General features: G+C 43.8%; 1 protein-coding gene and 1 long non-coding RNA gene across 3 annotated transcripts in view; one reads left to right on the top strand and one right to left on the bottom strand.

Annotated features, from left to right (window-relative positions):
- LOC139559253 (tubulointerstitial nephritis antigen-like) overlaps positions 1 to 27780 on the top strand; it is a 67180-nt gene that overhangs the window by 26552 nt on the left and 12848 nt on the right. For both annotated transcript variants that reach the window (XM_071375069.1, XM_071375068.1), the window contains exons 4-10: positions 6545 to 6637; positions 8479 to 8593; positions 10938 to 11064; positions 13993 to 14143; positions 14652 to 14838; positions 18220 to 18265; positions 25477 to 25600. In XM_071375069.1, coding sequence (XP_071231170.1) covers positions 6545 to 6637; positions 8479 to 8593; positions 10938 to 11064; positions 13993 to 14143; positions 14652 to 14838; positions 18220 to 18265; positions 25477 to 25600 — 843 coding nt within the window. The remainder of the gene's footprint in view (positions 1 to 6544; positions 6638 to 8478; positions 8594 to 10937; positions 11065 to 13992; positions 14144 to 14651; positions 14839 to 18219; positions 18266 to 25476; positions 25601 to 27780) is intronic.
- Positions 11638 to 13601, bottom strand: LOC139559254 (uncharacterized). Its single transcript, XR_011671723.1, has 2 exons — positions 13203 to 13601; positions 11638 to 12955 (listed from the first exon to the last, which is right to left on the bottom strand). It is a non-coding gene; the product is annotated as an uncharacterized lncRNA (long non-coding RNA).

Here is a 27780-nt window from a genome sequence, read left to right as displayed (position 1 = left end):
CATCAAGCCCGTCTTAAGCATTTTGCCTTAAATTCCTCATTAAATGTCCTCATTGTTCATCCACCGCGGGAAAAACCTTTTGGCATGGCGAATCCAAGCTTGACAATGGTCTGCATTGATGTCGTCGCATGCCTCATCCATGGCCAGAAGGAGGGTGTCACGCTCATAGGGATGGCGATTGTACACCTTCCACCTCCATGCTGAAAACAAATCTCCAATAGGGTTGAGGAAAGGAGAGTATGGGGGCAGGTATAGGGTCACAAATTGGGGATGGGTCCGAAACCATTGTCCCACACAATTACATACTATAGGTGACCCCTTCACTTTGACATGTCTGCTCAATTTCATTGAGAACACAATGAGGTGTGCAGCGTTGTAGGATCCAAGTAATGGCCTACGTCCTACCATACCATGATGGTAGGCCTACATCCTACCACACCATACTATTCAGAGATAGCTGTGCACATGGAGATGTTTCCCCCCCCCCGTTGTCCAGGCGCTTGGACGGTCGCCTGTTGGCCGATGAGGTTCCACCCATGGTGCCGAGTTATTGCCAGATTGAAGCCTGCTTTATCAACGAAGATATACTTGTGATGGTTCACATCATTATCAAGTACCATCACCCTCTAAAAATATATTTTGGGTAGTTGTTTTTACAGTATAGTTCCAATATGATATTGTGAAGTAGCATGTACATTAATAGTGACAGTAATACAGTATATAGTGCTGTAACTGAACATACTCAGCCTGCAATTGTTTCACCCGGTCGTTGTTTCTCTCAAAAGGCACCAGGTAAATGTGTTTCATAGATACCTGGTGACTCTTCAAAAGGTGTTGGCAGGCTGATGGATGCCACATTGGCAAAGGTGTCATCATTCTCCTCAATGTCCTGCTTTATTTCAGACAGACGTATGTCATTCCTGGCCCTCACCATTTCCACCACAGCCCACTCCTGCTGGTCGGTCAGCACACGGCCACCACCATGGGGTCTTCTGAGGGTAGAACAGAGTCTACTGTCAATAGATCATACTGGAAAAATAGTGTAACATGTTTTGTGAATTTACATGCATTACAAAATGTCATTTACTGTAGATGTAATGGTAAAGCATAGTCCATATCCTGCAGACTTAACGGTTTTCTTGGCGAATTGACAGTTGATCTTTCAGATTGGGTTGAACTAACCTAACTAATCAGCCTCTGCCATGGTAAGGCCTCTGTTAACCACATGGTCACCGATGATGGCCCGGACTTCATTAGACACAACAGTTCCCTGCCGTCTGCCTCCCTTTCTCTGATGTCAACCTCTAACGGGGCCCATGTCCACCTCTTTGACCTCTTTGACAGGGGCCATGCCCACCTCTCTGACAGGCCCCTTGTCTACGAGTTCTTTGATTTCTTTCTCTCCCTTGCTGTCTATCCTGCTCCATGTTGAAAGAAATTACAAGTGTTCACCCCAATTGTGGTTACCACTATGTGAAATCCATTAGCAATAACCAGTAGTCATTATGTATGGTTATCATGTATCATACATGTCATTTAGACGTTTATAATTTACAAACACACATTTTATTTGTGTAGTTCTCAAATCCATATATAGTAGACAAACCAGTTTAAAACCTATAAGTTTACCAAACGGTTTAGTGAGTAAGCGCAGTTGGATTATTTGATTGTCAAATGTATTTAAATAAATGAGAAGAGAATTATGTGAAAAGTATTGTGAGCATTGCATTGTGAAAGACAATTACTTTATATGGAAGGTATTTATAGATGAAACACTGATTAGGTTTGGTGGAAATGTTACTGAGGGATTTTGATTGTTGAAAATGTGCTTAAAGTTTTAAAAAAATGTAAAAAAAAGAAGCCTTTTTCATGATCTGTTTTCAGTTTTGTACTAAGATATTTTACCACATACTTTTGTACTAAGATATTTTACCACATACTTGTGAAAATAGTACCAAAGTGATTAAAAAAACAGTAACACACAGGGTTTTGGGTGGAGGACAGTACTTCTGTTCCTAGATAACCAAACACTCTCCTTGTCCCTCTCCCTCAGTGTGCCCCCCTCTCCCCTCTCTGCTCTGGTCAGCCCCAACTGTCCTGATCTCTTCCTCCTCCCCATTGTGATCTCCTTACAACAGTAGGCTACTATATCATAGCAGTCATGGCTAACACCACAGTACTAACATGCAGTTCAACATCTGCTTGAGTATCTGCGAAAGCTTTGTCCGTGTGTAACAGTATAGCTTCCGTCCCTCTCCTCACCCCTACCTGGGCTCGAACCAGGGACCCTCTGCACACATCAAGAACTGTCTGCCACGAAGCATCGTTACTCATCGCTCCACAAAAGCCACGGCCCTTGCAGTGCAAGGGGAACAACTACTTCAAGGTCTTAGAGCAAGTGACATCACCAATTGAAATGCTATTAGCGAGCACTCCGCTAACTAGTTAGCCATTTCACATTGGTTACACGTGCATCCTTTTCTTTTCAATGTGTAAGTGTGTGTGATGTGTCTGTGGCACAGGTGGCTAGTGGCATCTTAACTGGGTAGGACAGGCTCATAGTAATTGTTAGAGCGGAATGACTGGAATGGTAAAACCATGTGTTTGATACCACTACATTTCAGCCATTATTATGAGACGTCCTACACTCACCAGCCGCCTGCGGTCTGTGAATATCTGCATGTGTGTTTGTTAATGTTTATTTATCTATCACCATGTGTGTGAGAAGCGTTCGTGTCTGATAAGTCCAGGCTTTTGTGGTCATGATAAGATCTGCTGCGGAGGCTTTGGGTAATTAAGCAGTTGACCGTGATAACTCCTGATAACTCTTTGCCTAGTCGAGGCCATGTCTGTTGCTGACACCTCACTCTTTCAGTAGCTATCTCATTTATTTGGCTCTGGTGTTGTCTTCCTATTGATCTGGCTGGAGTCGTCTTCCTATTGATCTGGCTGGGGTCGTCTTCCTATCGATCTGGCTGGGGTCGTCTTCCTGTAGATCTGGCTGGGGTCATCTTCCTGTAGACTGTAGATCTGGCTGGGGTCATCTTCCTATCGATCTGGCTAGGGTCGTCTTCCTGTAGATCTGGCTGGGGTCATCTTCCTATCGATCTGGCTGGGGTCGTCTTCCTATCGATCTGGCTAGGGTCATCTTCCTATCGATCTGGCTAGGGTCATCTTCCTATCGATCTGGCTGGAGTCGTCTTCCTATCGATCTTGCTGGGGTCGTCTTCCTATCGATCTGGCTGGGGTCGTCTTCCTATCGATCTGGCTGGGGTCGTCTTCCTATCGATCTGGCTGGGGTCGTCTTCCTATCGATCTGGCTGGGGTCGTCTTCCTATCGATCTGGCTGGGGTCGTCTTCCTATCGATCTGGCTAGGGTCGTCTTCCTGTAGATCTGGCTGGGGTCATCTTCCTATCGATCTGGCTGGAGTCGTCTTCCTATCGATCTTGCTGGGGTCGTCTTCCTATCGATCTGGCTGGGGTCGTCTTCCTATCGATCTGGCTAGGGTCGTCTTCCTATCGATCTGGCTGGGGTCGTCTTCCTATCGATCTGGCTGGGGTCGTCTTCCTATCGATCTGGCTAGGGTCGTCTTCCTATCGATCTGGCTAGGGTCGTCTTCCTATCGATCTGGCTAGGGTCGTCTTCCTATCGATCTGGCTAGGGTCATCTTCCTATCGATCTGGCTAGGGTCATCTTCCTATCGATCTGGCTGGGGTCGTCTTCCTATCGATCTGGCTGGGGTCGTCTTCCTATCGATCTGGCTGGGGTCGTCTTCCTATCGATCTGGCTGGGGTCGTCTTCCTATCGATCTGGCTAGGGTCGTCTTCCTATCGATCTGGCTGGGGTCGTCTTCCTATCGATCTGGCTGGGGTCGTCTTCCTATCGATCTGGCTAGGGTCATCTTCCTATCGATCTGGCTGGAGTCGTCTTCCTATCGATCTGGCTGGGGTCGTCTTCCTATCGATCTGGCTGGGGTCGTCTTCCTATCGATCTGGCTGGGGTCGTCTTCCTATCGATCTGGCTGGGGTCGTCTTCCTGTAAATCTGGCTGGGGTCGTCTTCCTGTAGATCTGGCTGGGGTCGTCTTCCTGTAGATCTGGCTGGGGTCGTCTTCCTGTAAATCTGGCTGGGGTCGTCTTCCTATCGATCTGGCTGGGGTCGTCTTCCTATCGATCTGGCTGGGGTCGTCTTCCTGTAGATCTGGCTGGGGTCGTCTTCCTGTAGATCTGGCTGGGGTCGTCTCATTGCTCTGCGTGTTTTGGTGGTTATTTTCTGTCTGACTGGGGCGTTGACAGGGAGTCCCTAAAACAGGACCACAGATACAGCAGACTCTCTGAGGTCTGAGGTTTATAGGTAGAGCTGTGTGAGAGAGAGAGTCATTAGGGTTCATAGTATCTCAGGTTGAGGATAAGAAGTTAAGTCATCATCTTCCTTTAGATAGCACTGTATGTGACCCACCTGTGTGATTATGTCACTCATTATGAATGCATAGATTGCTATAATGAATGTTTACAACAAGTCTTCTATTGAACTATGGCTGGCAGGCCCTAAACATATTATACACAGTTGGCTTAAAGAGGTGTTACCATGGCAATGTATAGCTACATCACACACTCTTCCATACAGTATGTTGTACAGTAGGCCTATCGGAATCTATGGCCCAAATGGCACCCTATTCCCTACATAGTGCACTACTTTTGACCAGAACTCTACGGACCAATAGTGAACTATATGGGGAATAGCGTGCCATTTGGGGCACAGCGTATTACTGTACTGTACTATGTGTGGCTGCTAGTTCTTTCCGGGGGTCTTGGCACACACACACATCCCCACAGCACAACACAGACAGTAGGAATGCTCTATATCAGTGGCTCTCAAACATTTTAATGTCGTCATGTTTTAATATCCACTTAACGAGTCCATTCAGACTGGTTAGTATTCACTTCCCCTGGTTCCTCCTGACTAAAAATGGATATGTTTCAGTGCTCTGTAGCCTTAAAAGGTCTCTTGTTCCTCCCCTTCATTCCCCCTCGCTCGCTCCTTCTGCCCCCCTCTCTCTCTCTCCTTCTGCCCCCCTCTCTCTCTCTCCTTCTGCCCCCCTCTCTCTCACTCCTTCTGCCTCCCCCCTCTCTCGCTCTCTCTCTCACTCTCTCCTTCTGCCCCATCTCTCTCTCTCCTTCTGCCCCCTCTCTCTCTTTCTCTTTCTTTTCCCTTTCTCTTTGCCAAGTCTCTTGTTCCACTTGTTCAGTCTCTCCCAGGGAATTAGAGTATACAGTATAGCTTCTTACTTATTTGTTATTCTTCAAACGTTCTCTGTTGACTGTTGGCTTCCTTGTCCCTTTTGTAATTTAGAAAAATTTCTTCACAACGGTGGACAACAATTAGTAAATTACATTGATCACTTGAACTTCAGTTTGTGCAGTACATTAATACACTTCCAATTATTATAATTAAGGCCAAAAAATGTGTCACCATTAGTCATGAATCTAAAGCAATGTTCTCAGTTCTGACCCCTGTCCATTCTAACTTTATATCTCCTGTATCCTCCCTCTGCTGCCCTCTTCTTTTATCTTCCCCCTCTTTATCTGCCCGTTTCTCTGTCCTTTTTACCTTTCGCTCTCTCGTTGTCTGTGTCTCTCTCGTTGTCTGTGTCTCTGTGTCTCTCTCGTTGTCTGTGTCTCTCTCGTTGTCTGTGTCTCTGTGTCTCTCTCTGTGTCTATCTCTGTGTCTCTCTGTCTCTCTCTCTCTCTCTTTCTCTCTCTGTCTCTCTCATCTCTGTCTCTCTCTCTGTGTCTGTTTCTCTCTCTCTCTGTCACACTCTCATTCTTCTTTCTATCTATTCCATTCCCATCTTTCCTCTCTCTCCCCTCAACTCCTCTAACTCTCTGCTCTCTCCCCCTCCCCTCATCTACCTCTCTGCTCTTCTCCCCTCCCCTCCTCTACCTCTCTGCTCTCTATCCCTCCCCTCTACCTTTTCCCCATCCCTCCTCTACCGCTCTGCTCTCTCTCCCCCTCCTATACCTCTCTGCTCTCTCCCCTCCTCTACCTCTCTGCTCTTCTCCCACTCCCTCCTCTACCTCTCTGCCCCACTCTACCTCTCTGCTCTCCCCCTCCCATCCTCTACCTCTCTGCTCTCCCCCTCCCATCCTCTACCTCTCTGCTCTCCCCCTCCCATCCTCTACCTCTCTGCTCTCTCTCCCCTCCTCTACCTCTCTGCTCTCTCCCCTCCTCTACCTCTCTGCTCTCTCTCCCACTCCCCTCCTCTACCTTTCGGCTCTCTCTCCCCCTCCTCTACCTTTCGGCTCTCTCTCCCCCTCCTCTACCTCTCTGTTCTCTCCCCCTCCTCTCCTCTCCCCTCCTCTACCGCTCTGCTCTCTCTCCCCCTCCCCTCCTCTACCTCCCTGCTCTCTCTCCCCTTCTCCTCCTCTACCTCTCTGCTCTCTCTCCCCCCCTCCACTACCTCTCTGCTCTTCTCCCCCTCCTCTACCTCTCTGCTCTCTCTCCCTCTCTGCTCTTCTCCCCCTCCCTCCTCTACCTCCTACAGTACATGTGGAACAACTGGGCGTTGGGAGTGTGAGCAGCATGCCTGTCTGATAGAGAATGACATGATCCAGGCTGTCAACAGAGGAAATTATGGGTAAGAGCACTTAAACACACACACACACGTATGCACACACACACAAACATACACATGCACGCTAGTGATGCACGGGTTGACTCATAACCTGCGGGCGTGTTTACGGTCATGAAATATTGTGTGGATCAAGGGCGGGTGGTTGGGGGCGGGTTGAATAAAGAGGTAACTCTTGTGCAATTTATATCTATAGTCTACAGTGATGTTTTTCCTTCATTATCTGGCATTAATGCGTAAGCCTAAACTTCAGGGCCTAACTGTACGAGTGTCAAATAGCCTACACGCCAATCGCCAAATGCTTTCGGGAATAGGCAGAAAAAGTTAACATCAATCCACGGAGGTACAAAGGACAATGTCAGAGTTGAATTCAATAAGGGAGAAGCTGCTAATTCGACTCTTGAACATAAATATAAGGAAGACCAGAAAAGTACCTTTTTTACATTTGGAAGATGCTCTTCTCCAGAGAGACTTACTAGAGCATTTAGGGTTAAGTGCCTTGCTCAAAGGCACATCGGCAGATTTTTTCACCTAGTCGGCTCGGTGATTCGAACCAGCGACCTTTCAGTTACTGGCCAAATGCTCTTAACCGCATTGCTACCTGCCACCCATGAGTGGTAATAGAGGATGATAGCAGTGCTGGTTATGTTATATGTGATCCAAATCAAATTTTATTGGTCACATACACATGGTTAGCAGATGTTAATGCAAGTGTAGCGAAATGCTTGTGCTTCTAGTTCCAACTGTACAGTAATATCTAGCAAAGGATGATTGTGAAGAGCCGTACAAGACGGGGACTTCAAATAGGCCTATGGCACATGAAGGGAACTGTAGCGTACTGTTCAGATGGGTTCAATGGAAACTGAAAACTGGACACTGACTGTAGGTCTATAACCTCTCACATAACCTTAATATTAACTCCTGCAGTAAAATGATACACCAATTGTAGGCTACATTTTTACTCAGGAACAAGAGTGGAGAAACATGATTTCTTTCTTTCAGCATCTTGAGAGAATGTGAATGTGCAGTTAGATACCGTCTGTAGAGGTACTGTCTTTATCAGCATCATAAAAGCTGATAGTATTTCAACCACATAAAATATGCATCCAAGCAGAACTGAAATCTTATCAGAAACATGTTGGGTCATTTTCACAGCTTCCTATTTCCTTACAACCAGTCAAACTGATGTCATTTGGACATTTTGCACAGGAACTCTTTCCCTTAGTATTATTTGTTGTTGCTACATTCTTTCCCCGGTCCCTAAACTTCTTTGCTCCCTGAAAGAAGCAGAGATGACAGAGAAAACTTTGCCGATGTCAACTAGATTGAAGCATTCATTTAATCAATTTATTACATTATTCTAGTGAGCAAGGGTTTATTTCGGTCCTCCAGGGCAGCATACTGTATAATGACAGAAGAGAAGCTGCATGGGTCTAATTATAGACAAGTTGACTAACAAACAGCCTCTCAAAAAATCCTTCTGCTGTCTGACTGTAGACTACTGTGCATTTTCTATGTTAGCGGGTTAGTGTTGGGTGCGGGCCTCAGATTTTCACTTTCTCACATATAGCCGGGTGGTTGCGGATGGGTTATTAGCAATTGCGGGTGGGTGCAGGTAAACAAACAGCTGACCCGTTCACCACTCCCTCAATACTGCCCCTCAAGTCTGCGCAAGGAACTACACGTTGCGTTCCCAATTTCATGGGGCGTTCTTGTACGTAATACGTAAAAGGACACTGCAACACTCAGTCGGCTCCGTTTACGTAAACTGTTTGGCTGCCTTAATGCGCACACACACAGGTTTCTCACACTCACTGTTTGGACTTTCCTCTCCTCTGTGTCCCTAGCTGGCGGGCAGCAAACTACAGCCAGTTCTATGGCATGTCTCTGGATGAAGGCCTGAGATATCGCCTGGGGACACAGAGGCCCTCCAGGACTATCATGAGCATGAACGAGATGCAGGTGAGAAGACCTGTCTGCTGGGTAGAGAAAGGGTTGGGCTGGGTGATTCATGGGATACATCTCGAATGGGAAATTATTCCTTATATAATGCACTACTTTTACCGGGGCCCATACATGGGATGCAGATATGCTGACACGGCCTTGAGAGTGAGGGACAGTCCAGTCTGCTTTTTAAATTGCGTGTGCATCAAGAGGGACACATGACATAACATTTTATATAAAGATTCTGCTGGCCTGGCCTGTGTCATTACTAGCTATGGCTACCAGGTGAAGCCTGTTATTGGTCTGTTGATAATTCTTTGTCTGTCTGGATCTTGGAAGCCTACTCTCTGCTATGTGCCATCTTTAGCTTTGTTTACATCTAACCAGACAGATTACGTAAGAGCCAATCAGAGACAGGTTTAGGAGAGAGAGGAAGGGAGATAGGATAGGGGTAGAAGATGCGGCAGAGGATAGAGGTGGAGGGGGAGGAGGGTAGGGGAGGATGGGGTGGAGCCATCCCCATTTCAGACAACACAATTGACTAGCCTTCCTCTCTCCACCTACCCTTCCCAGACACCATCCCCACCTCTCCCCCCTACATCCTCCAAACTTAACTCTCCCACTCCTCCTCCCTTCAACTTGTTTCTCTCCAATCCCCCACTCCCCCAGCCCAACATGCCCCTACCTGTACCAGGAGCCAGATCTAAGCAGGAGAGCTTATTCATAGATCTCTCTGTCTGTTGTCTGTCTCCCAGCTCAGTCCCCACACGTCTAACAGTCATACTGGGTAATGGATAGGCCCACTCCTAACTCCCTAACTCACTCCCACTCCACTCCTAAATCCTGGGGGGTTGGAGCCACACACACACATAGACATTAGCGGGGAGGAATGTGAGGAGGACGTATCAGCCGCTGTGCTCTGTCTAAACAAAGATAGAGTTACATGCTAATGCTACACAACGGCAGGGTTAAGCATGCCTCCCACCTCCAGACCTGGCCTGTCTACGTCCCAAATTACACCATATTCCCTATATACTGTAGTGCTCTGGTGAAACGTAGTGCACTATGTAGGGAATAGGGTTCAATTTGGGATGCAGCCCTTTTGGTTAGATGACTCATGACACATACAGCAGAACCTCTTGGACTGGTGAGGAATATGTGAGGCAGCATAGATATTCCCCCTCATTAATTAATGTGATAAGCATTATGATAAGCTTGCTATACCAGGTATTTGTCTGAGGTATTATCATAGTGATTTCATTCTGGAGTTGGAGGCTTCTCCAATGAGTCCATATTAGGCGTTTAAAGCTAGATCAGGCTCCCCTTTCAATCTCGGCTGTTTGTAGATTAATCACATAGTTGCATATTATTTCCAGTGAGAGCAGATATTTTTCCTTCCCCGCTTTCAATGTCTTTGTTACACTGAGGTTGTCTGTTAGTGTAGCTTCCCTCAGTCAGTTCAATCAGCTCTATGGTCTGGAGACTGATCAAAGATTCTGTTTCCATTCTAACTCATTGGGCCAAATGGTACTAATCATCTGTGAATAAGTCCTCTATAATAGAATAACTTAACAGACACTCTGATTAGACCATCTCACTGTATTACATGCAATGTTCTATTGTGGATAAATAATCAACATTGCACGTTCCGTACAAAAGTATCATTAGGAACTTGTTGCTGTTGGTTTGTCAGTCTCTTGCTGTTGGTTTCTCAGTCTCTTGCTGTTGATTTGTCAGTCTCCTCTTGCTGTTGGTTTGTCAGTCTCCTCTTGCTGTTGATTTGTCAGTCTCCTCTTGCTGTTGGTTTGTCAGTCTCCTCTTGCTGTTGGTTTGTCAGTCTCCTCTTGCTGTTGGTTTGTCAGTCTCCTCTTGCTGTTGGTTTGTCAGTCTCCTCTTGCTGTTGGTTTGTCAGTCTCCTCTTGCTGTTGGTTTGTCAGTCTCCTCTTGCTGTTGGTTTGTCAGTCTCTTCTTGCTGTTGGTTTGTCAGTCTCCTCTTGCTGTTGGTTTGTCAGTCTCCTCTTGCTGTTGGTTTGTCAGTCTCCTCTTGCTGTTGGTTTGTCAGTCTCCTCTTGCTGTTGGTTTGTCAGTCTCCTCTTGCTGTTGGTTTGTCAGTCTCCTCTTGCTGTTGGTTTGTCAGTCTCCTATTGCTGTTGGTTTGTCAGTCTCCTCTTGCTGTTGGTTTGTCCGTCTCCTCTTGCTCTCTGGCTGTTGGAACACCTACTGTATGTTTTTGAGAGTAATAAGAAATTGTATTTTAATACTTCAAAATAAAATATCAAGGTGGTCAAGTACATTAAAACAGGATTGAAATTGTGTAGTAGCTAATTCCTGTTTTCCTCCTTCTCTCTATCCCCCTGCTCAGCTGAATATGGACCCTCAGAATGACCGTCTGCCTCAGTACTTCAACGCAGCAGAGAAGTGGCCTGGAAAGATCCACGAACCTCTGGACCAGGGCAACTGCGCTGCCTCCTGGGCCTTCTCCACTGCAGGTGAGACACTACATGGTAGTAAAATACTGGCAGAATACTGGTAAAATACAGGTATTTTTATAAAGTACTGGCATTTTGGTAAAATACTGGTAAATGTGGGTTACATTTTTTCCCGCAATATTGCAAATATTGAGAAAATTGTCAAATGCTTTCAAAACGACATTTAAGTACCAGAACGTCCCCTTATCATTTAACCCATTTAATCCCAAATTTTTCCCAGACATGAAAATATCCAAATCAAGTGTCATTAGTAACCCTTTGAAGTAATCAATCATTCTTTTTTGAAATTTTAATGGAAAAGTAGGTGAAAAAGTGTGTTTTATGGTCGGTCACAATTGTGACCGGTGGGATAATGTTACGTATACTAAATTAACATATCTCTCCTATGCAGTTATCAAAGTTCTTATAAATCCCAACCCAGTTATTAACACATTTAAAACTCTGTCACTGGCAGTCCCCAGCATTGCCTCTAGAATGCCCCGTCACGTTCTAGTGTGACTATTTTACACATCAAAAACCCTTATACAACACGATATGAACACTGAGAGCAAAGACAAAAAAACAACCATCAGCGTATTTCAACATTGTTAATTTATTGTAACATACATTGTAACACTGTTACTTTAGTGCAATATTCATTGTAACATTGTCATTGTGACATTTTAGTGAAACATTCACTAACAACTGTATAGCAGTCGTGTGATTCATTCCCACTGAACATAAAGGTAACATTTAGGATAGAGGTAGCCTGTAGAATATGCATTCAAGTAGAGACCTACACTGAACATAAAGGTAACGTTTAGGATAGAGGTAGCCTGTAGAATATGCATTCAAGTAGAGGCCTACACTGAACAAAATACAATTATTTATATAAAAAGCGCCACTGCACAATGAGTGCTTATATATATATATATATATATACACATCATAGAGGTAGGCTTCAGAACCAAGTGCAAGATTAGTTTGTGCATAACTATTTTAAACTGTGATGAGTCAGACCTACTGTCATACAGTATGTCTTGAATCAATTGACCTTCTTTTCCAAAAACATTTCAGTCATTTTGATTGTCTTTTTTGTCGACTTTTCCTTTCTTCCTAGAGTCCGTTGTACTGCTTCTCCTCACCCTTTATCGACTTTTCAATTTTTCTTTTATTGTCTTTTTCAGCCCTTTTTCATTCGCTCTTATCTCCTTTTCTACTGTCCATGGTATATCTTGAAGCACTCAATGTGCAGTGGCGCTTTGCATTTCTCACATGCATAGGTAGTACGTTTGTCACAATGACGACTTCTCTGGAACCGGTGCATCGTGTTGATTGGCCAGTGAGAAGCTTTGTCATATCTTGCCTGATCTTCAACAGTAGCAGCCAGTAAAGACCTCCTTCCGTGGCTCAGTGGTATCGTGCAAAACTTTTGCATATTTGGGCTGTATACTATGTGTTTTGGAATCACAGCGGTGGCAGGCCTCTTCGATCGTTTGAACACTCAATCTTTATTTTTGGCCACCTGCAGCTTTTCCCTTGGCTCTTCTGGCTGACCCCTATGGCTTGTAGAGGCCCTTGGCTCTTCTGACTGGACCCTCTGGCGGGTAGAGGCCCTTGGCTCTTCATTATCAACAATGGAGGGGGGTGGGGGAGGTTGTGGATGGGGGGTGAGGGGTAGGTCTTCATCACTGATAACATTGTTCCTGTCATGATCTGTTAGCATAGGTTCAGCATATGCATTCAACAGCCTGGCTGGCAAATGGCCTGTCCATAGTCCATATCTGACCCATCGCTATCACAATCACTCAGGACAGCATCTTTCTCATTTTGAGGGATAACTGCAATGTTGCATGCCTTGTCTGGGCAGTCACCTAGATCCAACATATCCCGAACTTGACTCAAAGTGAAACTAAAAGAAAGAACAGAGTAGAAAGTTAGGTAGAACAAGACCTATGTATGTGTATCAGTATGTGTATACCTAGATGCACTGTGATATCCCACGGGTCACTATTGTTGCCGTCAACATGTTTACACATTCTATGACCACACTGAACAAAGTTGAGTAATTGCAAATGCATGTATCAATACTAGACACCTTAAAGATGATGTGTACCAAAAATCTTTGTCCTATCTTTATGTTAACATACTTTACTAACCTTTTGTTTGGGAGCTTTGATGCAGCCATCCTCTTCTCATGGTGCAACCAGGAAGTAAACAGCTCTGGTCATGTGACAATTTACACTAAACATGTGACACTACACATCTTTCATTGAGACCCTTTATTATTTCAATATTTGCTGTAAATGCATTGATACGTCATTCAGTAAAAGATTTAGAGCCTTATAACTAAAAAGTTTTTTACGGTCACTATTGTGACCGGGATTAAATAGGTTAAGTACCAGAACGTCCCCTTATCATTTAAGTACCAGAACATCCCCTTATCATTTACGTACCAGAACGTCTCCTTATCATTTACGTACCAAAACGCCCCCTTATCATTTACGTACCAGAACGTCCCCTTATCATTTACGTACCAGAACGTCCCTTTATCATTTACGTACCAGAACGTCCCCTTATCATTTACGTACCAGAACGCCCCCTTATCATTTACGTACCAGAACGTCCCCTTATCATTTACGTACCAGAACGTCCCCTTATCATTTACGTACCAGAACGTCCCTTTATAATTTCTTTAACATCTCTTAGAACATTTCCCAGAAGTTCAATCTCTCTCTCTTTCGCTCCGTCTCTCCATCTCTCTTTCCCTCCATCTCTCTTTCTCTCATCTCTCTTTCTCTCCATCTCTCTTTCCCTCCATCTCTCTCTCTCCATCTCTATTTCCCTCCATCTTTTTTTCTCTCATCTCTATTTCCCCCCATCTCTCTTTCCCTCCATCTCTCTTTCTCTCCATCTCTCTTTCCCTCCATCTCTATTTCCCTCGCTCAGCGGTGGCATCTGATCGAATCTCCATCCAGTCGATGGGTCACATGACCCCTCAACTGTCGCCCCAGAACCTAATTTCCTGTGATACACGCAACCAAGGGGGCTGTGCTGGAGGACGTATCGACGGAGCCTGGTGGTACATGAGGCGCATAGGGTAGGACATATTTTATTGCGACACCAGGCACAATATTAGGAGCTTTTTAAATGATCAAATGAAGAATGAATTTTCGGTTCTTTAGCTGTGAATTGATGATTACCTCTCCTCTCCTCTCCTCTCCTCTCCTCTCCTCTCCTCTCCTCTCCTCTCCTCTCCTCTCCTCTCCTCTCCTCTCCTCTCCTCTCCTCTCCTCTCCTCTCCATCTCTCTCTCTCTACTCTCCATCTCTCTCTCTCTACTCTCCATCTCGCTCTCTCTACTCTCCATCTCTCTCTCTCTACTCTCCATCTCGCTCTCTCTACTCTCCATCTCTCTCTCTCTACTCTCCATCTCTCTCTCTCTACTCTCTCTCTCTCTCTCTCTCTCTACTCTCCATCTCTCTCTCTCTCTCTCTCTACTCTCCATCTCTCTCTCTCTCTCTCTCTACTCTCCATCTCTCTCTCTCTCTCTCTCTCTCTCTCTACTCTCCACCTCTCTCTCTTTCTGTCTTTCTGTCTTTCTCTCAGTGTGGTGACAGAAGAGTGCTACCCGTTCTCTGCCCCCCATCAGACACCAGCAGAGGTGGGCCGCTGTATGATGCAGAGTCGCTCTGTGGGCCGTGGAAAGAGACAGGCTACTGCACGCTGCCCCAGCACACACACCTACCACAATGACATCTACCAGTCTACACCTCCCTACAGGCTCTCATCAAACGTATGTACACACACACACCTACCACAATGACATCTACCAGTCTACACCTCCCTACAGGCTCTCATCAAACGTATGTACACACACACACCTACCACAATGACATCTACCAGTCTACACCTCCCTACAGGCTTTCATCAAACGTATGTACACACACATACACACACACACACACACACACATATACAGTTTTTTATCACTTTGGTACTATTTTCCCAAGTAGGTGGTGAATTTTAAAAACTCTTAGTACAAAACTCCAAACTGGTAACAATTGTAACGCAGCCAGTCTTACACTCAAAACCTTTCATTGTGCATTCATTTTGTTTGTCGACATTTTTCACCACACAATCATTGATCCAAAATATAACTTTGCTATGAAATATAATGAGTACATTGATTTAATCACCAAAACCCAACATAATGATGTGCTCTCAATTTACACATTTTAACAACCAGTCAATCCAATAGCAAGCATTTTTAGATACATCTTTCAAAATGTAGTATGCTACAGTACTGTATATTACAGTACATTACACTGTTTTCACATTAGGCAATACACTTGCACTACCCCCATTAAAATGTACTGATCATAAAATGTCCATAATTTCTATCCTATGTGTGATCAAAGGTGTAATAACTGAAGAAATCTTTCACAATGTAATCAAATGAAAGAAATGAAAGAAACATAACGTTTAGCCGACACTAGTTTGCATCAAACCGGTCTTGAGCATTTGGACATAGGTTCTCATCCAAGTCGCAGTAAATATCCTCATTGTTCATGCACCTGGGGAAAAATATTTTGACATGGTGAATCCCAGCCTGACATACAGGACCAGTCAAAAGTTTTTTCTTTATTTTTACTATTTTCAACATTGTAGAATAATAGTGAAGACATCAACACTGTGAAATAACACCTATGGACTCATGTAGTAACCGAAAAAGTGTTAAACAAATCAAAATATATTTTATATTTGAGATTCGTCAAAGTAGCCACCCTTTGCCTTAATGACAGCTTTGCACAGACAGTTGTGAAGAGGGCACGACAAAGCCTATTCCCCCTCAGGAGACTGAAAAAATACTGCCTGGCAAGTTCAATGTATTAATAGCCAACTAAAGTTAGGTAACTAGCTAACATACCAGTACATACTGCTGTAATGCTATGCGGTTTGTAAGGATAGCGTAGCTAACAAACTTTTAGCCAACATAACGTGTAACGTAACTTATTTGAAAAGGCATTACTTTATTACATTTTTCAAAATTTTCTTAACATTTGTCATAATTAGTTAAAGCAATGAATTTGTATCCGCTTTCGTCAGACTTTGGCTGCACATTTTGCGCAATTTTCATCAAATCTGAAAAGTTATGAAGCCACGCCCATTTTCGGAAGAATTGCATTATGGGCCCTAAAAGTACGGGAATATTGTCCACTGCTTGCATACATCGAATTTTGATGAATTTAGTACGTCATCCGGGAACTTTTAGCATACTAACTATATCCATACTATGACCAATAAGCATATGTAACGGATGTGAAATGGCTAGCTAGTTAGCGGTGGTGCGCGCTAATAGCCTTTCAATCGGTTACGTCACTGGCTCTGAGACCTTGAAGTAGTGGTTCCCCTTGCTCTGCAAGGGCCGCGGCCTTTGTGGAGCGATGGGTAACGATGCTTCGTGGGTGACTGTTGTTGATGTGTGCAAAAGGACAGAGAAAGTGGAGGGGATAGCAACATAAGTTCGCGCCCGGGTATGGGCGAGAGGACCGACATAAAGTTAAACTGTTACACATACTATATACTCAATTCACATCACAAATAGTACAGTTAGTATGAGTATTCGAACACAGCTAGGGTTTCCCAAACTTGGTCCTGGGGCCCCCTCTGGGGGCATGTTTTGGTTTTTGTCCTAGCACTACACTGCTGATTCAAATGACCAACTAGTCGTCAAGCTTTGATTATTTGAATCAGCTGTCTAGAGCTAGGGAAGAAACAAAACGTGTACCCAGGGGCGGTCCCAGGACCGAGTTTGGGAAAGCCTGATCTAAGACACAAGAGGGGGTAGCAGTAGAGAATGTTATAACTCCTTCTCTGAAGTAATCTACAGTAGATCAACTGGAAAACCTGTAGCTATTACATTAAGTCTGTGTCCCAAATGGCACCATTTTCCCTACAAAGTACACTACTTTTGACCAGAGCCCTATGGGCCCTAGTCAAACTAGTGCACTATATAGGGAATAGGGGACCATTTGGGACTCCCCCAACTATTTCCAGAGGCCATGAGCAGTAAGAGAATCCACATGCATCCACTTGTTTTATATCCTAATCAAAGGATACCCACTGAGTTACAGCGTAGGCTTTATTACCTCTTATTATCAAGCATTCTAAATGATGCTTAATGTTGGAAATCATTACAGCATGTCTATCTTCCTCTATAACCTCTCAAGTCACCAAGCCATGCATCTAGAGATGTGGAGCTGTTCTACAACATGGTCAAACAATTTATGTTGCTATCCTCTCCACTTTCTCTGTCCTTTTATTTAATCACAGTTCTGTCGTTCTCTTTCCTTTCATCTAATCACAGTTCTGTCCATCTCTTTCCTTTCATCTAATCACAGTTCTGTCCATCTCTTTCCTTTCATCTAATCACAGTTCTGTCGTTCTCTTTCCTTTCATCTAATCACAGTTCTGTCGTTCTCTTTCCTTTCATCTAATCACAGTTCTGTCCATCTCTTTCATTTCATCTAATCACAGTTCTGTCGTTCTCTTTCCTTTCATCTAATCACAGTTCTGTCGTTCTCTTTCCTTTCATCTAATCACAGTTCTGTCGTTCTCTTTCCTTTCATCTAATCACAGTTCTGTCGTTCTCTTTCCTTTCATCTAATCACAGTTCTGTCGTTCTCTTTCCTTTCATCTAATCACAGTTCTGTCGTTCTCTTTCCTTTCATCTAATCACAGTTCTGTCCATCTCTTTCCTTTCATCTAATCACAGTTCTGTCGTTCTCTTTCCTTTCATCTAATCACAGTTCTGTCTTTCTCTTTCCTTTCATCTAATCACAGTTCTGTCGTTCTCTTTCCTTTCATCTAATCACAGTTCTGTCGTTCTCTTTCCTTTCATCTAATCACAGTTCTGTCGTTCTCTTTCCTTTCATCTAATCACAGTTCTGTCGTTCTCTTTCCTTTCATCTAATCACAGTTCTGTCCATCTCTTTCCTTTCATCTAATCACAGTTCTGTCCATCTCTTTCCTTTCATCTAATCACAGTTCTGTCGTTCTCTTTCCTTTCATCTAATCACAGTTCTGTCGTTCTCTTTCCTTTCATCTAATCACAGTTCTGTCCATCTCTTTCATTTAATCTAATCACAGTTCTGTACATTTTGTTTCTTCACAGGAGAAGGAGATCATGAAGGAGATTATGGATAACGGCCCAGTGCAAGGTAGGATGATTTAGATTGTGTGTGTGTGTGTGTGTGTGTGTGTGTGTGTGTGTGTGTGTGTGTGTGTGTGTGTGTGTGTGTGTGTGTGTGTGTGTGTGTGTGTGTGTGTGTGTGTGTGTGTGTGTGTGTGTGTGTGTGTGTGTGTGTGTGTGTGTGTGTGTGTGTGTGTGTGTGTGTGTGTGTGTGTGTTATTGCCATCAGCAGCTGTAAAAGAATGAGCTACTGGAACCATGTGTGTTTGCTGTTGCGTTCAGAGCAATCTCTTGGTTTTAGGAATGAATTCAGAAGGGCAACAAAGCCTTGGGTTTTGCTTAAAGAGCAGGATTGGGTAAGAGAGATCCTTTGCCAGTGATTGGGCGGAGGATCAGAGTCAGGTTATTATCACCAGGTTGGATACAGAACGTGTCTGATTTTATATTATAGTGGAATTTAATTAAGCAGGTATGGTCATTAAACCACGGCTAAGGGCTGTTCTTATGCACAACGCAACGCGGAGTGCCTGAATACAGCCCGTCGCCTTGGTATATTGGCCATATACCACAAACCCAGAGGTGCCTTATTGCTATTATAAACTGTCTACCAACTTAATTAGAGCAGTACAAAGCAATGTTTTGTCATACAGTCTGATATACCACGGGTGTCAGTCAGTCAGCATTCAGGTCTCAAACCACCCAGTTTATAATATTATATATAGTATGATATATTAAATGTATTATATTTAGTATTGCACTGTGGTCAGTGTTGGGGAGTAGTGAACTACATGTAGTTCAACTAGCAAAGGTCAACATCCCGGAGTCGCCTCTTTACTGTTGACGTTGAGACTGGTGTTTTGCGGGTACTATTTAATATAGCTGCCAGTTGAGGACTTGTGAGGCGTCTGTTTCTCAAACTAGACATTCTAATGTACTTGTCCTCTTGCTCAGTTGTGCACCGGGACCTCCCACTCCTCTTTCTATTCTGGTTAGAGACAGTTTGTGCTGTTCTGTGAAGGGAGTAGCACACAGCGTTGTACGAGATCTTCAGTTTCTTGGCAATTTCTTGCATGGAATAGCCTTCTTCTAAACACGGGCTTCACGTTGTCTTCTAAACACGGGCTTCACGTTGTCTTCTAAACACGGGCTTCACGTTGTCTTCTAAACACGGGCTTCACGTTGTCTTCTAAACACGGGCTTCACGTTGTCTTCTAAACACGGGCTTCACGTTGTCTTCTAAACACGGGCTTCACGTTGTCTTCTAAACACGGGCTTCACGTTGTCTTCTAAACACGGGCTTCACGTTGTCTTCTAAACACGGGCTTCACGTTGTCTTCTAAACACGGGCTTCACGTTGTCTTCTAAACACGGGCTTCACGTTGTCTTCTAAACACGGGCTTCACGTTGTCTTCTAAACACGGGCTTCTCTCTCTCTCTCTCTCTCTCTCTCTCTCTCTCTCTCTCTCTCTCTCTCTCTCTATCTCTCTCTCTCTCAGCTTTGCTGGCTTACATCATAGGCATACACCACAGACTTGTTCTGATCTGCTGTTGGACTATTTGAATAGTGATTCTTGTTATGTTTGTATTATTATTTAGCAAAGCTTATATATTAAGTCGTAGCTCATGTAATATTATTGTTAAGCGTTGTGTTGGCTACATATCTTAGATTGTTCTGTTAACTTTGCATGTGCTTAGCACTGTGTTTTCTCTCATGTTAATTGATAGGGCAATAAACGAACATGCTGCTGTTGCTCATTTTGCTGTTGTCTACCCTTGGCTTTTACATTGTTGGCGATACTTTTAGAGCCCGTTGATCTGTGGAGGAGGAAAAAAACTCAGCAAAAAAAGAAACATCCTCTCACTGTCAACTGCGTTTATTTTCAGCAAACTTAACATGTGCAAGTATTTGAATGAACATAAGATTCAACAACTGAGACATAAACTGAACAAGTTCCACAGACATGTGACCAACAGAAATTGAATATTGTGTCCCTGAACAAAGGGGGGGTCAAAATCACAAGTAACAGTCAGTATCTGGTGTGGCCACCAGCTGCATTAAGTACTGCAGTGCATCTCCTCCTCATGGACTGCACCAGATTTGCCAGTTCTTGCTGTGAGATGTTACCCCACTCTTCCACCAAGGCACCTGCAAGTTCCCAGACATTTCTGGGGGGAATGGCCCTAGCCCTCACCCTCCGATCCAACAGGTCCCAGACGTGCTCAATGGGATTGAGATCTGGGCTCTTCGCTGGCCCTGGCAGAACACTGACATTCCTGTCTTGCAGGAAATCATGCACAGAACGAGCAGTATGGCTGGTGGCATTGTCATGCTGGAGGGTCATGTCAGGATGAGCCTGCAGGAAGGGTACCACATGAGGGAGGAGGATGTCTTCCCTGTAACGCACAGCGTTGAGATTGTCTGCAATGACAACAAGCTCAGTCCAATGATGCTGTGACACACCGCCCCAGACCATGACGGACCCTCCACCTCCAAATCGATCCCTCCACCTCCAAAGTACAGGACTCGGTGTAAGGCGCATTCCTTCGACGATAAACACGAATCCGAGCATCACCCCTGGTGAGACAAAACCGCGACTCGTCAGTGAAGAGCACTTTTTGCCAGTCCTGTCTGGTCCAGCGACGGTGGGTTTGTGCCCATTGGTGATGTTGTTGCCGGTGAGGTCTGGTGAGGACCTGCCTTACAACAGGCCTACAAGCTCTCATTCCAGCCTCTCTCAGCCTATTGAGGACAGTCTGAGCACTGATGGAGGGATTGTGCATTCCTGCTGTAACTCGGGCAGTTGTTGTTGCCATCCTGTACCTGTCCCGCAAGTGTGATATTCAGGTGTACTGATCCTGTGCAGGTGTTGTTACACGTGGTCTGCCACTGCGAGGACGATCAGCTGTCCGTTCTGTCTCCCTGTAGCGCTGTCTTAGGCATCTCACAGTACGGACATTGCAATTTATTGCCCTGGCCACATCTGCAGTCCTCATGCCTCCTTGCAGCATGCCTAAGGCACGTTCACGCAGATGAGCAGAGACCCTCGGCATCTTTCTTTTGGTGTTTTTCAGAGTCAGTAGAAAGGCCTCTTTAGTGTCCTAAGTTTTCAAAACTGTGACCTTAATTGCCTACCGTCTGTAAGCTGTTAGTGTCTTAACGACCATTCCACAGGTGCATGTTCATTAATTGTTTATGGTTCATTGAACAAGCATGGGAAACAGTGTTTAAAGCCTTTACAATGAAGATCTGTGAAGTTATTTGGATTTTTACGAATTGTCTTTGAAAGACAGGGTCCTGAAAAAGGGACGTTTCTTTTTTTGCTGAGTTTATGACTGTTTCTCCCACGTGCCTTGGGAGAAACCACACGGTTGCTCTGTAAATTCACCCGAGAACTTTAAACTTTTCTCCCAATCAACATGGGAGAAATCGGACTCTTCAGGACTGTTTTCTTGGTACTTAACCATGTCTCTGGACTTTACACATCTCCTGTAATATGTGCAATATAACCCAGGTCCTGACATTTTTACCCCAGCCCAATTAAGTAGTCAGAGCGGCCTGAAGTGTCTGCATATGAATGTAAGAAGTCTTCTGCTGAAGCTTGATTTTGTGAATATATGGATTATAACTGCCGACCCTGACATATTTATGCTTTTTGAAACCTGGCTCAAAAAATAGATTAGAGACAAAAATATTGGCATAAATGGTTACAATGTTTTTTGTGCAGATGGTCAATCTAAGGGGGTGGTGTTGCTATATACCTAAAAGACACATTTTCGGTTCTATGTATATTTGTCTTTGAACCTAAACCTCATCTTTAAATATTGTTGTATCTTGTTGTTATAGACCTCAATCTGCTAATGCTGGATCCCTGGGTTGTATTTTCGAATTGTTATCACAGCATGTCAACTCTGAGATTGTCCTGAAGGGGATCTGAATCAGGATTGGTTAACATCTAGCTCTGATCAACTCAAAATTATATTCAATACCTATAATCTCACTCAGATTGTCAACAGTGTAATGAGGTTGAATATAAAGTATCTTCTGAAATCTTCTTTGATTGATTCGATCTTAACCAATAGTCCTCATTCTGGTATTTTTGCAAAGTGATCACTGGGCTATTGCCTGTATAAGAGATGGTAAAATTCCTATGCGATCTCCACGTGTCATTACGAAAAGAAACGGGAAGCAGTTTGATATTAAAGGTTTTTTACATTATGTATTTAGCATAAAATGGAATAGAATTGAATTAATCCCTGATGTTGAATTAGCCTTTTCTTACAGAGAGAGAACCCTTGGTTTACTGATGAACTTACTAAAATCATAAAGGAACTAAATGCTATGTGGGCCAAAGCAAGAGGGTCTGGTTCGGCGGATGATTGGATGGCTTTTAAATCTGGGTGTGGCTATGACCCGAAAACTGAAAGCAGACCACTACCTTAAATCTACTTTGGATCATTTAAATAATCCCTCCAAATTGCTTTGGAGTGCAAAAAAGATGCGCAGCTTCCCAAACAATTGTTGGTAGACACACAGATTGTAGCTGAGAGAACCTCTATTCTGAAAGCCTGAAATCATCATTTTCTAGATGCAGGCAGTTTATTTGAAAAGGTTAAAGGTATAAATGAGCCCCCTGTGAATTTACCTGAATTTATCCGTTGCCAGGTTCTCCTTCTCATCCTTCTCTGTTTCAGAAGTGTGCAAAGCCCTGAAAGAAATTGATAGAAAGGAAATCCGCTGGCCCTGATGAACTAGTCCTCCGTCTCCTACACCTAGCTGCAGACATCATTGCTTCCCCTTAACATGTATTTTTAACCTCACACTTGAATTTAAGGAGATCCCTGAAGTTATGGAAATCTGCTTTTGTACTGCCTCTCCTGGAAGGTGGAGATCCTTCGCTACTTGACAACTATCGACCCATATCAAAATTGTCTGTACTGTCTAAGGTACTAGAGTCCTTAGTTAGTAGGCAGCTAAAGGTCTACCTCCAAGAAACAACATCTTAAATGGAATGCAATCAGGTTTTAGGTCTGGCTACGGCACTGTTTCAGCAACATTGAAGGTTTTAAATGACATCCACTGTGCTCTTGACAAGAAGTTATATTGTGTGTCTGTCTTTATTGATTTGTCGAAGGCATTTGACACCGTGGACCATGCTGTGTTGGTGCAAAGGTTAAAATGTTGTGGAATTGTTGGTCATGCTCTAGATTGGTTTATAAATTACCTTTCAAATCGTACACAATGTGTAATAGTAGATGGTTGTAAATCTGAGTCCATAGAGTTGTGCTCAGGTGTTCCGCAAGGATCTATTTTGGGCCCACTGTTGTTCATTTTGTATATCAACAACATTGGGGATCTTATTAAAACAGCGGAGGTTCATTTTTATGCAGATGATACTGTTCTTTATTCAAGTGGTAGCAGTTTATCTTTATCTTTTGAAAATGCCCAAAGAGCATTTAACATCATACAACAGAATCTGTATTATTTGAAGCTGGTTCTGAATTCAGGTAAAACAAAATGCATGGTATTTTCAAATGCCAGGCATGTTACTAATCATGTCATTGCTATATTGGATGGACATACTATAGAGCAAGTCAAAGTGTACAAATATTTGGGAGTTTGGGTGGATGACAAGCTGAGCTTCACTGTTCATATGGAGAGCTCAGGCTGAGAATAGGTTTTTATTACCGGCCTAAGGCTTGTTTTTCTCTGGAGGCCAGGAAGGAGCTGGTACGATGTACATTACTGGCGGCTTTAGATTTTAGTGATGTTATATATATGCAGACCTCAACCACCACCCCGAGAGCACTTGATTCAGTATATCATGTGGCCCTCAGGTTGTGATCTCTACAGCGCCGTTGGCTGGTCGTCATTGACCTTGGATTGGCTTAAACACTGGTATACACTGATTTATAAGACCATATTGGGTAAAATGCCACTATCTCTGTTCTTTTTTAATCAGGTCAGTAAATAAATATAATTTCATTCTCATTTGCTTTTAACAGTACCAAGAATTAGAACAGGTCATGGTAGAAATAGTTTTAGTTACTCAACGCCGTGGTCCTGGAATTCTCTCCTGAACATTTTAAAATTGTATGATCTAGTCACGTTGGTGGAGTTTTAACACTTGGTTGATGTAAATATCATAGAACAGTATAATTGTCTTTAGGACAACTGTTTTTAGTCATGACATTTGTGTTTCTTTACGTAATATGTAATTGTTGTTCTGTATGTGTGTTTATAGTTTTGTTCAATGTTGTGTATGTAAGTTGTTTTGTTTTATCGCAATGAGAAAAACCTTTATAAATAAAGGTTAAATCAAATAAAAACTATATTTGTGTGTGTGTACGTGTGGTTGTGCAGAGACAGTCTGTGAGCCTGTGCCAGCCTTGTTGTATTGTTCCAAACAGCAGGACTGAAACATTGGCCTTGCGTCAAGTTTTCCTCTTTTCTTCTCCCTTCAATTTCTGTCGTTACCTTTGCCAGAGAGCAGTGTGTGTCCTTGTTTGTCAGTAGGAGACAAAGAGAACGGTAGCCCAGTAAGAACAGGTAGTCCTTCCAAATGTGGAAATTACTCAGTGAGCGTTCCAGATTGTTTATCCCAGTTGCGTTTCTAATGAGAAAGTCACAGGGAGTTCAGGGTTTATAAGGCAACGGTTCAAAGTGGCCCAACACCACAGCTGCACTCTGATTTTTGGGTGTGTTCTTCTCAGGGGGAAATGGGAAACTGTGCTCGGAAAAAGTAAAGAAATTAGGAAATTGAATTAGCTTTTGAGTTTGTTTTTTCCTAGTGGTGTATTAATTTCAGTTTAGTGCAAGAAGGTAATTAATTATATGGTTGAGCTCTCTTTGCTATCAGTCAAGCATAGAAACTCTTTGCCTGATGTACAAGGTTGGAGTCTAAATTGGTTACCTTCAAACTACAGCTATGCTTTATGGGCCCTATTCAGACTTGAGATAAGTAGACTTAACATGGAGTACATGTTGAGTCTCCTTATCTCAAGTCTGAATTAGGCCCTACCTGACTAGGATTAATGGTCAAGTTGATTCTATCTATGTTTTTCAACAATATTGAGGCATGACACTGCCTTTGGTTGGTCCTTTTATTACCATCTGCAAAGCTATAGATTGGTTTGGCTGTAAAAAGTGTGTGTATCTGTGTGTCAAGTTAATCTATAATCTGTTTTTCTTCTTGTGTATCCAGTCCATTGATAATGTTTTTTCCCCTGTGTATCCTGCAGCCATCCTGGAGGTTCATGAGGACTTCTTCGTCTATAACAGTGGAATCTACAAACACACAGACGTCAGCTTCACCAAACCACCACACTACCGCGAACACAACACACACTCCGTCAGAATCACAGGGTAAGGCTGTCAATCATCTCCCATCTGATAGAGCTTTGTAATGTCTTTTATCCATTGTACAGTATGTTAGAGGCAGCACTTATAGGAAAATGAATGTATCTCATGGATTCAGTGTTAACCTTTCTAAATTCTGGAATAAATCAATGCATTCATATTTTATTATATTTTAACATTTTTAGATGATCAATATCTAAGTCTAGTATTTGTTAACATATACCAAATGATCAAATAAAAAAACATCAACCCGTAAACATTCCCAGACCTGCATACTACCACAGGTGTGTTGTGTTCAGTGTGAGTAAGAGATTCCCTCTCTGGCGGTCTGTCGGTCGCTCTGAGACTCTGAGACACACCTTGGCTCCAGTCCTCTGTCACGCAGACAGACCGCGGAGACCACAAAAATGTAGCCTGGCAGACACTACACACCTGGATTGCCTAGCTACCCACCCCTCTCCTGCCCTATCTCCCCACCCCAATTCTTCTGGCTCCCCATCCCCACCCCCAATCCTTCTATTTCCTCACCCCCACCCTAATTCTTCTGGCTCCCCACCCCCAATCCTTTTATCTCCCCACCCCCACCCCAACTCTTCTGTCTCCCTAGAAGAAGAATGAAGTTGTCCCTAGACGCTGATGAAAGGTCAGTTTAGATGTTTAGAGGTCAATAGATGTGAGGGTAGGTTTTGGGGAGGGTAAGCTGATCTTAGATCTGTGCCAAAGGGCAATTTCTATGAGGAGCGCCCACTTCCTCACAGACATTGTTCTCTTCATCTTCATTCATCACTTTTCCCTCTTCCCAGCTCCTGCTGCTTCGCCCCCATCTCTGACTCACAACCCCTCTGACTCCCAACCGCCAACCCCCTTCCCTCTCTGACTCCCAACCCCCAACACCCCATCTCTCTCTGACTCCCAACCCCCAACACCCCATCTCTCTCTGACTCCCAACCCCCAACACTCCTTCCCTCTGACACCCAACCCCCAACACCCCATCCCTCTCTACCCCTCAACCCCCAACACCCCATCCCTCTCTAAATCCCAACCCTCAACCCCCAACACCCCATCCCTCTCTAACTCCCAACCCTCAACACCCAACACCCCATCCCTCTCTCTCCCAACCCTCAACACCCAACACCCCATCCTTCTCTAACTCCCAACCCTCAACCCCCAACACCCCGTCCCTCTCTCTCCCAACCCTCAACACCCCATCCCTCTCTAAATCCCTACACCCTGTCCCGGCCAAATACTCTATTGTTTAGTCTACTCTGAGCCATCAGGTATTCGTTGAGTACTGTCTGACTGGGCTGTCTATTCTAGACATGAAAACATGTGTGACTAGGATTAGGAATGCTAAGGTTTATGAACACACCTTCCCCTTGTAAAGGCAGCAGGTAGCCTAGCGGTTAGAGCATTGGGCCAGTATCCCGGAAGGTCAGTGGTTTGAATACCTGAGCCTACAAAGTGAAAAATCTGTCAATGTGCCCTTGAGCAAGGCACTTAACCCTATTTATAATGCTAAAGCCACATAATAAAAACTGGAGTTGGAGGGTTTGCTGTCGTTGGCTTGAACAACTCTAAGCAGAGCTGCTGAGAGCTGTTATTGAGGCAGTTTATCTGATCGACCATTGATCAAGAGAAACAGAGCAATGAGGGATCCACTTCCGGCCCTGTTCTTCTGGTTCAGTTTGGGTCTCATATGATAATGTGTGTGTTTGTCTGTGAGTATAAGGTCAAAGTGGAATTATGTTTTAGACATTTTTACAAATTAATAAAAAATGAAAAGCTGAAATGTCAATTGAGTCAATAAATATTTAACCCCTTTGTTATGGGAAGTCTAAATAAGTTCAGGAGTAAAAATGTACTTAACAAGTCACATAATAAGTTACATGGACTCACTCTGTGTGCAATAATAGTGTTTAACATGATTTTTTAATGGCTTCCTCATCTCTGTACCCCACACATACCTGTAATTACCTGTAAGGTCCCTCAGTTGAGCAGTGAATTTCAAACACATATTCAACCACAAACCCCAGGGAGGTTTTCCAATGCTTCTCAAAGAAGGGAACCTTGAATATCCCTTTGAGCATGATTAAGTTATTAATTACACTTTGGGTGGTGTATCAATAGACCCAGTCACTACAAAGATAGAGGCATCCTTCCAAACTTAGTTGGCGGAGTGGAAGGAA

Source organism: Salvelinus alpinus, chromosome 29 (assembly GCF_045679555.1).
Source record: "Salvelinus alpinus chromosome 29, SLU_Salpinus.1, whole genome shotgun sequence".
Lineage (NCBI taxonomy): Eukaryota > Metazoa > Chordata > Actinopteri > Salmoniformes > Salmonidae > Salvelinus > Salvelinus alpinus.
Note: the sequence above shows the minus strand (reverse complement) of the source record. Positions and strands in the feature narration are given on the sequence as shown.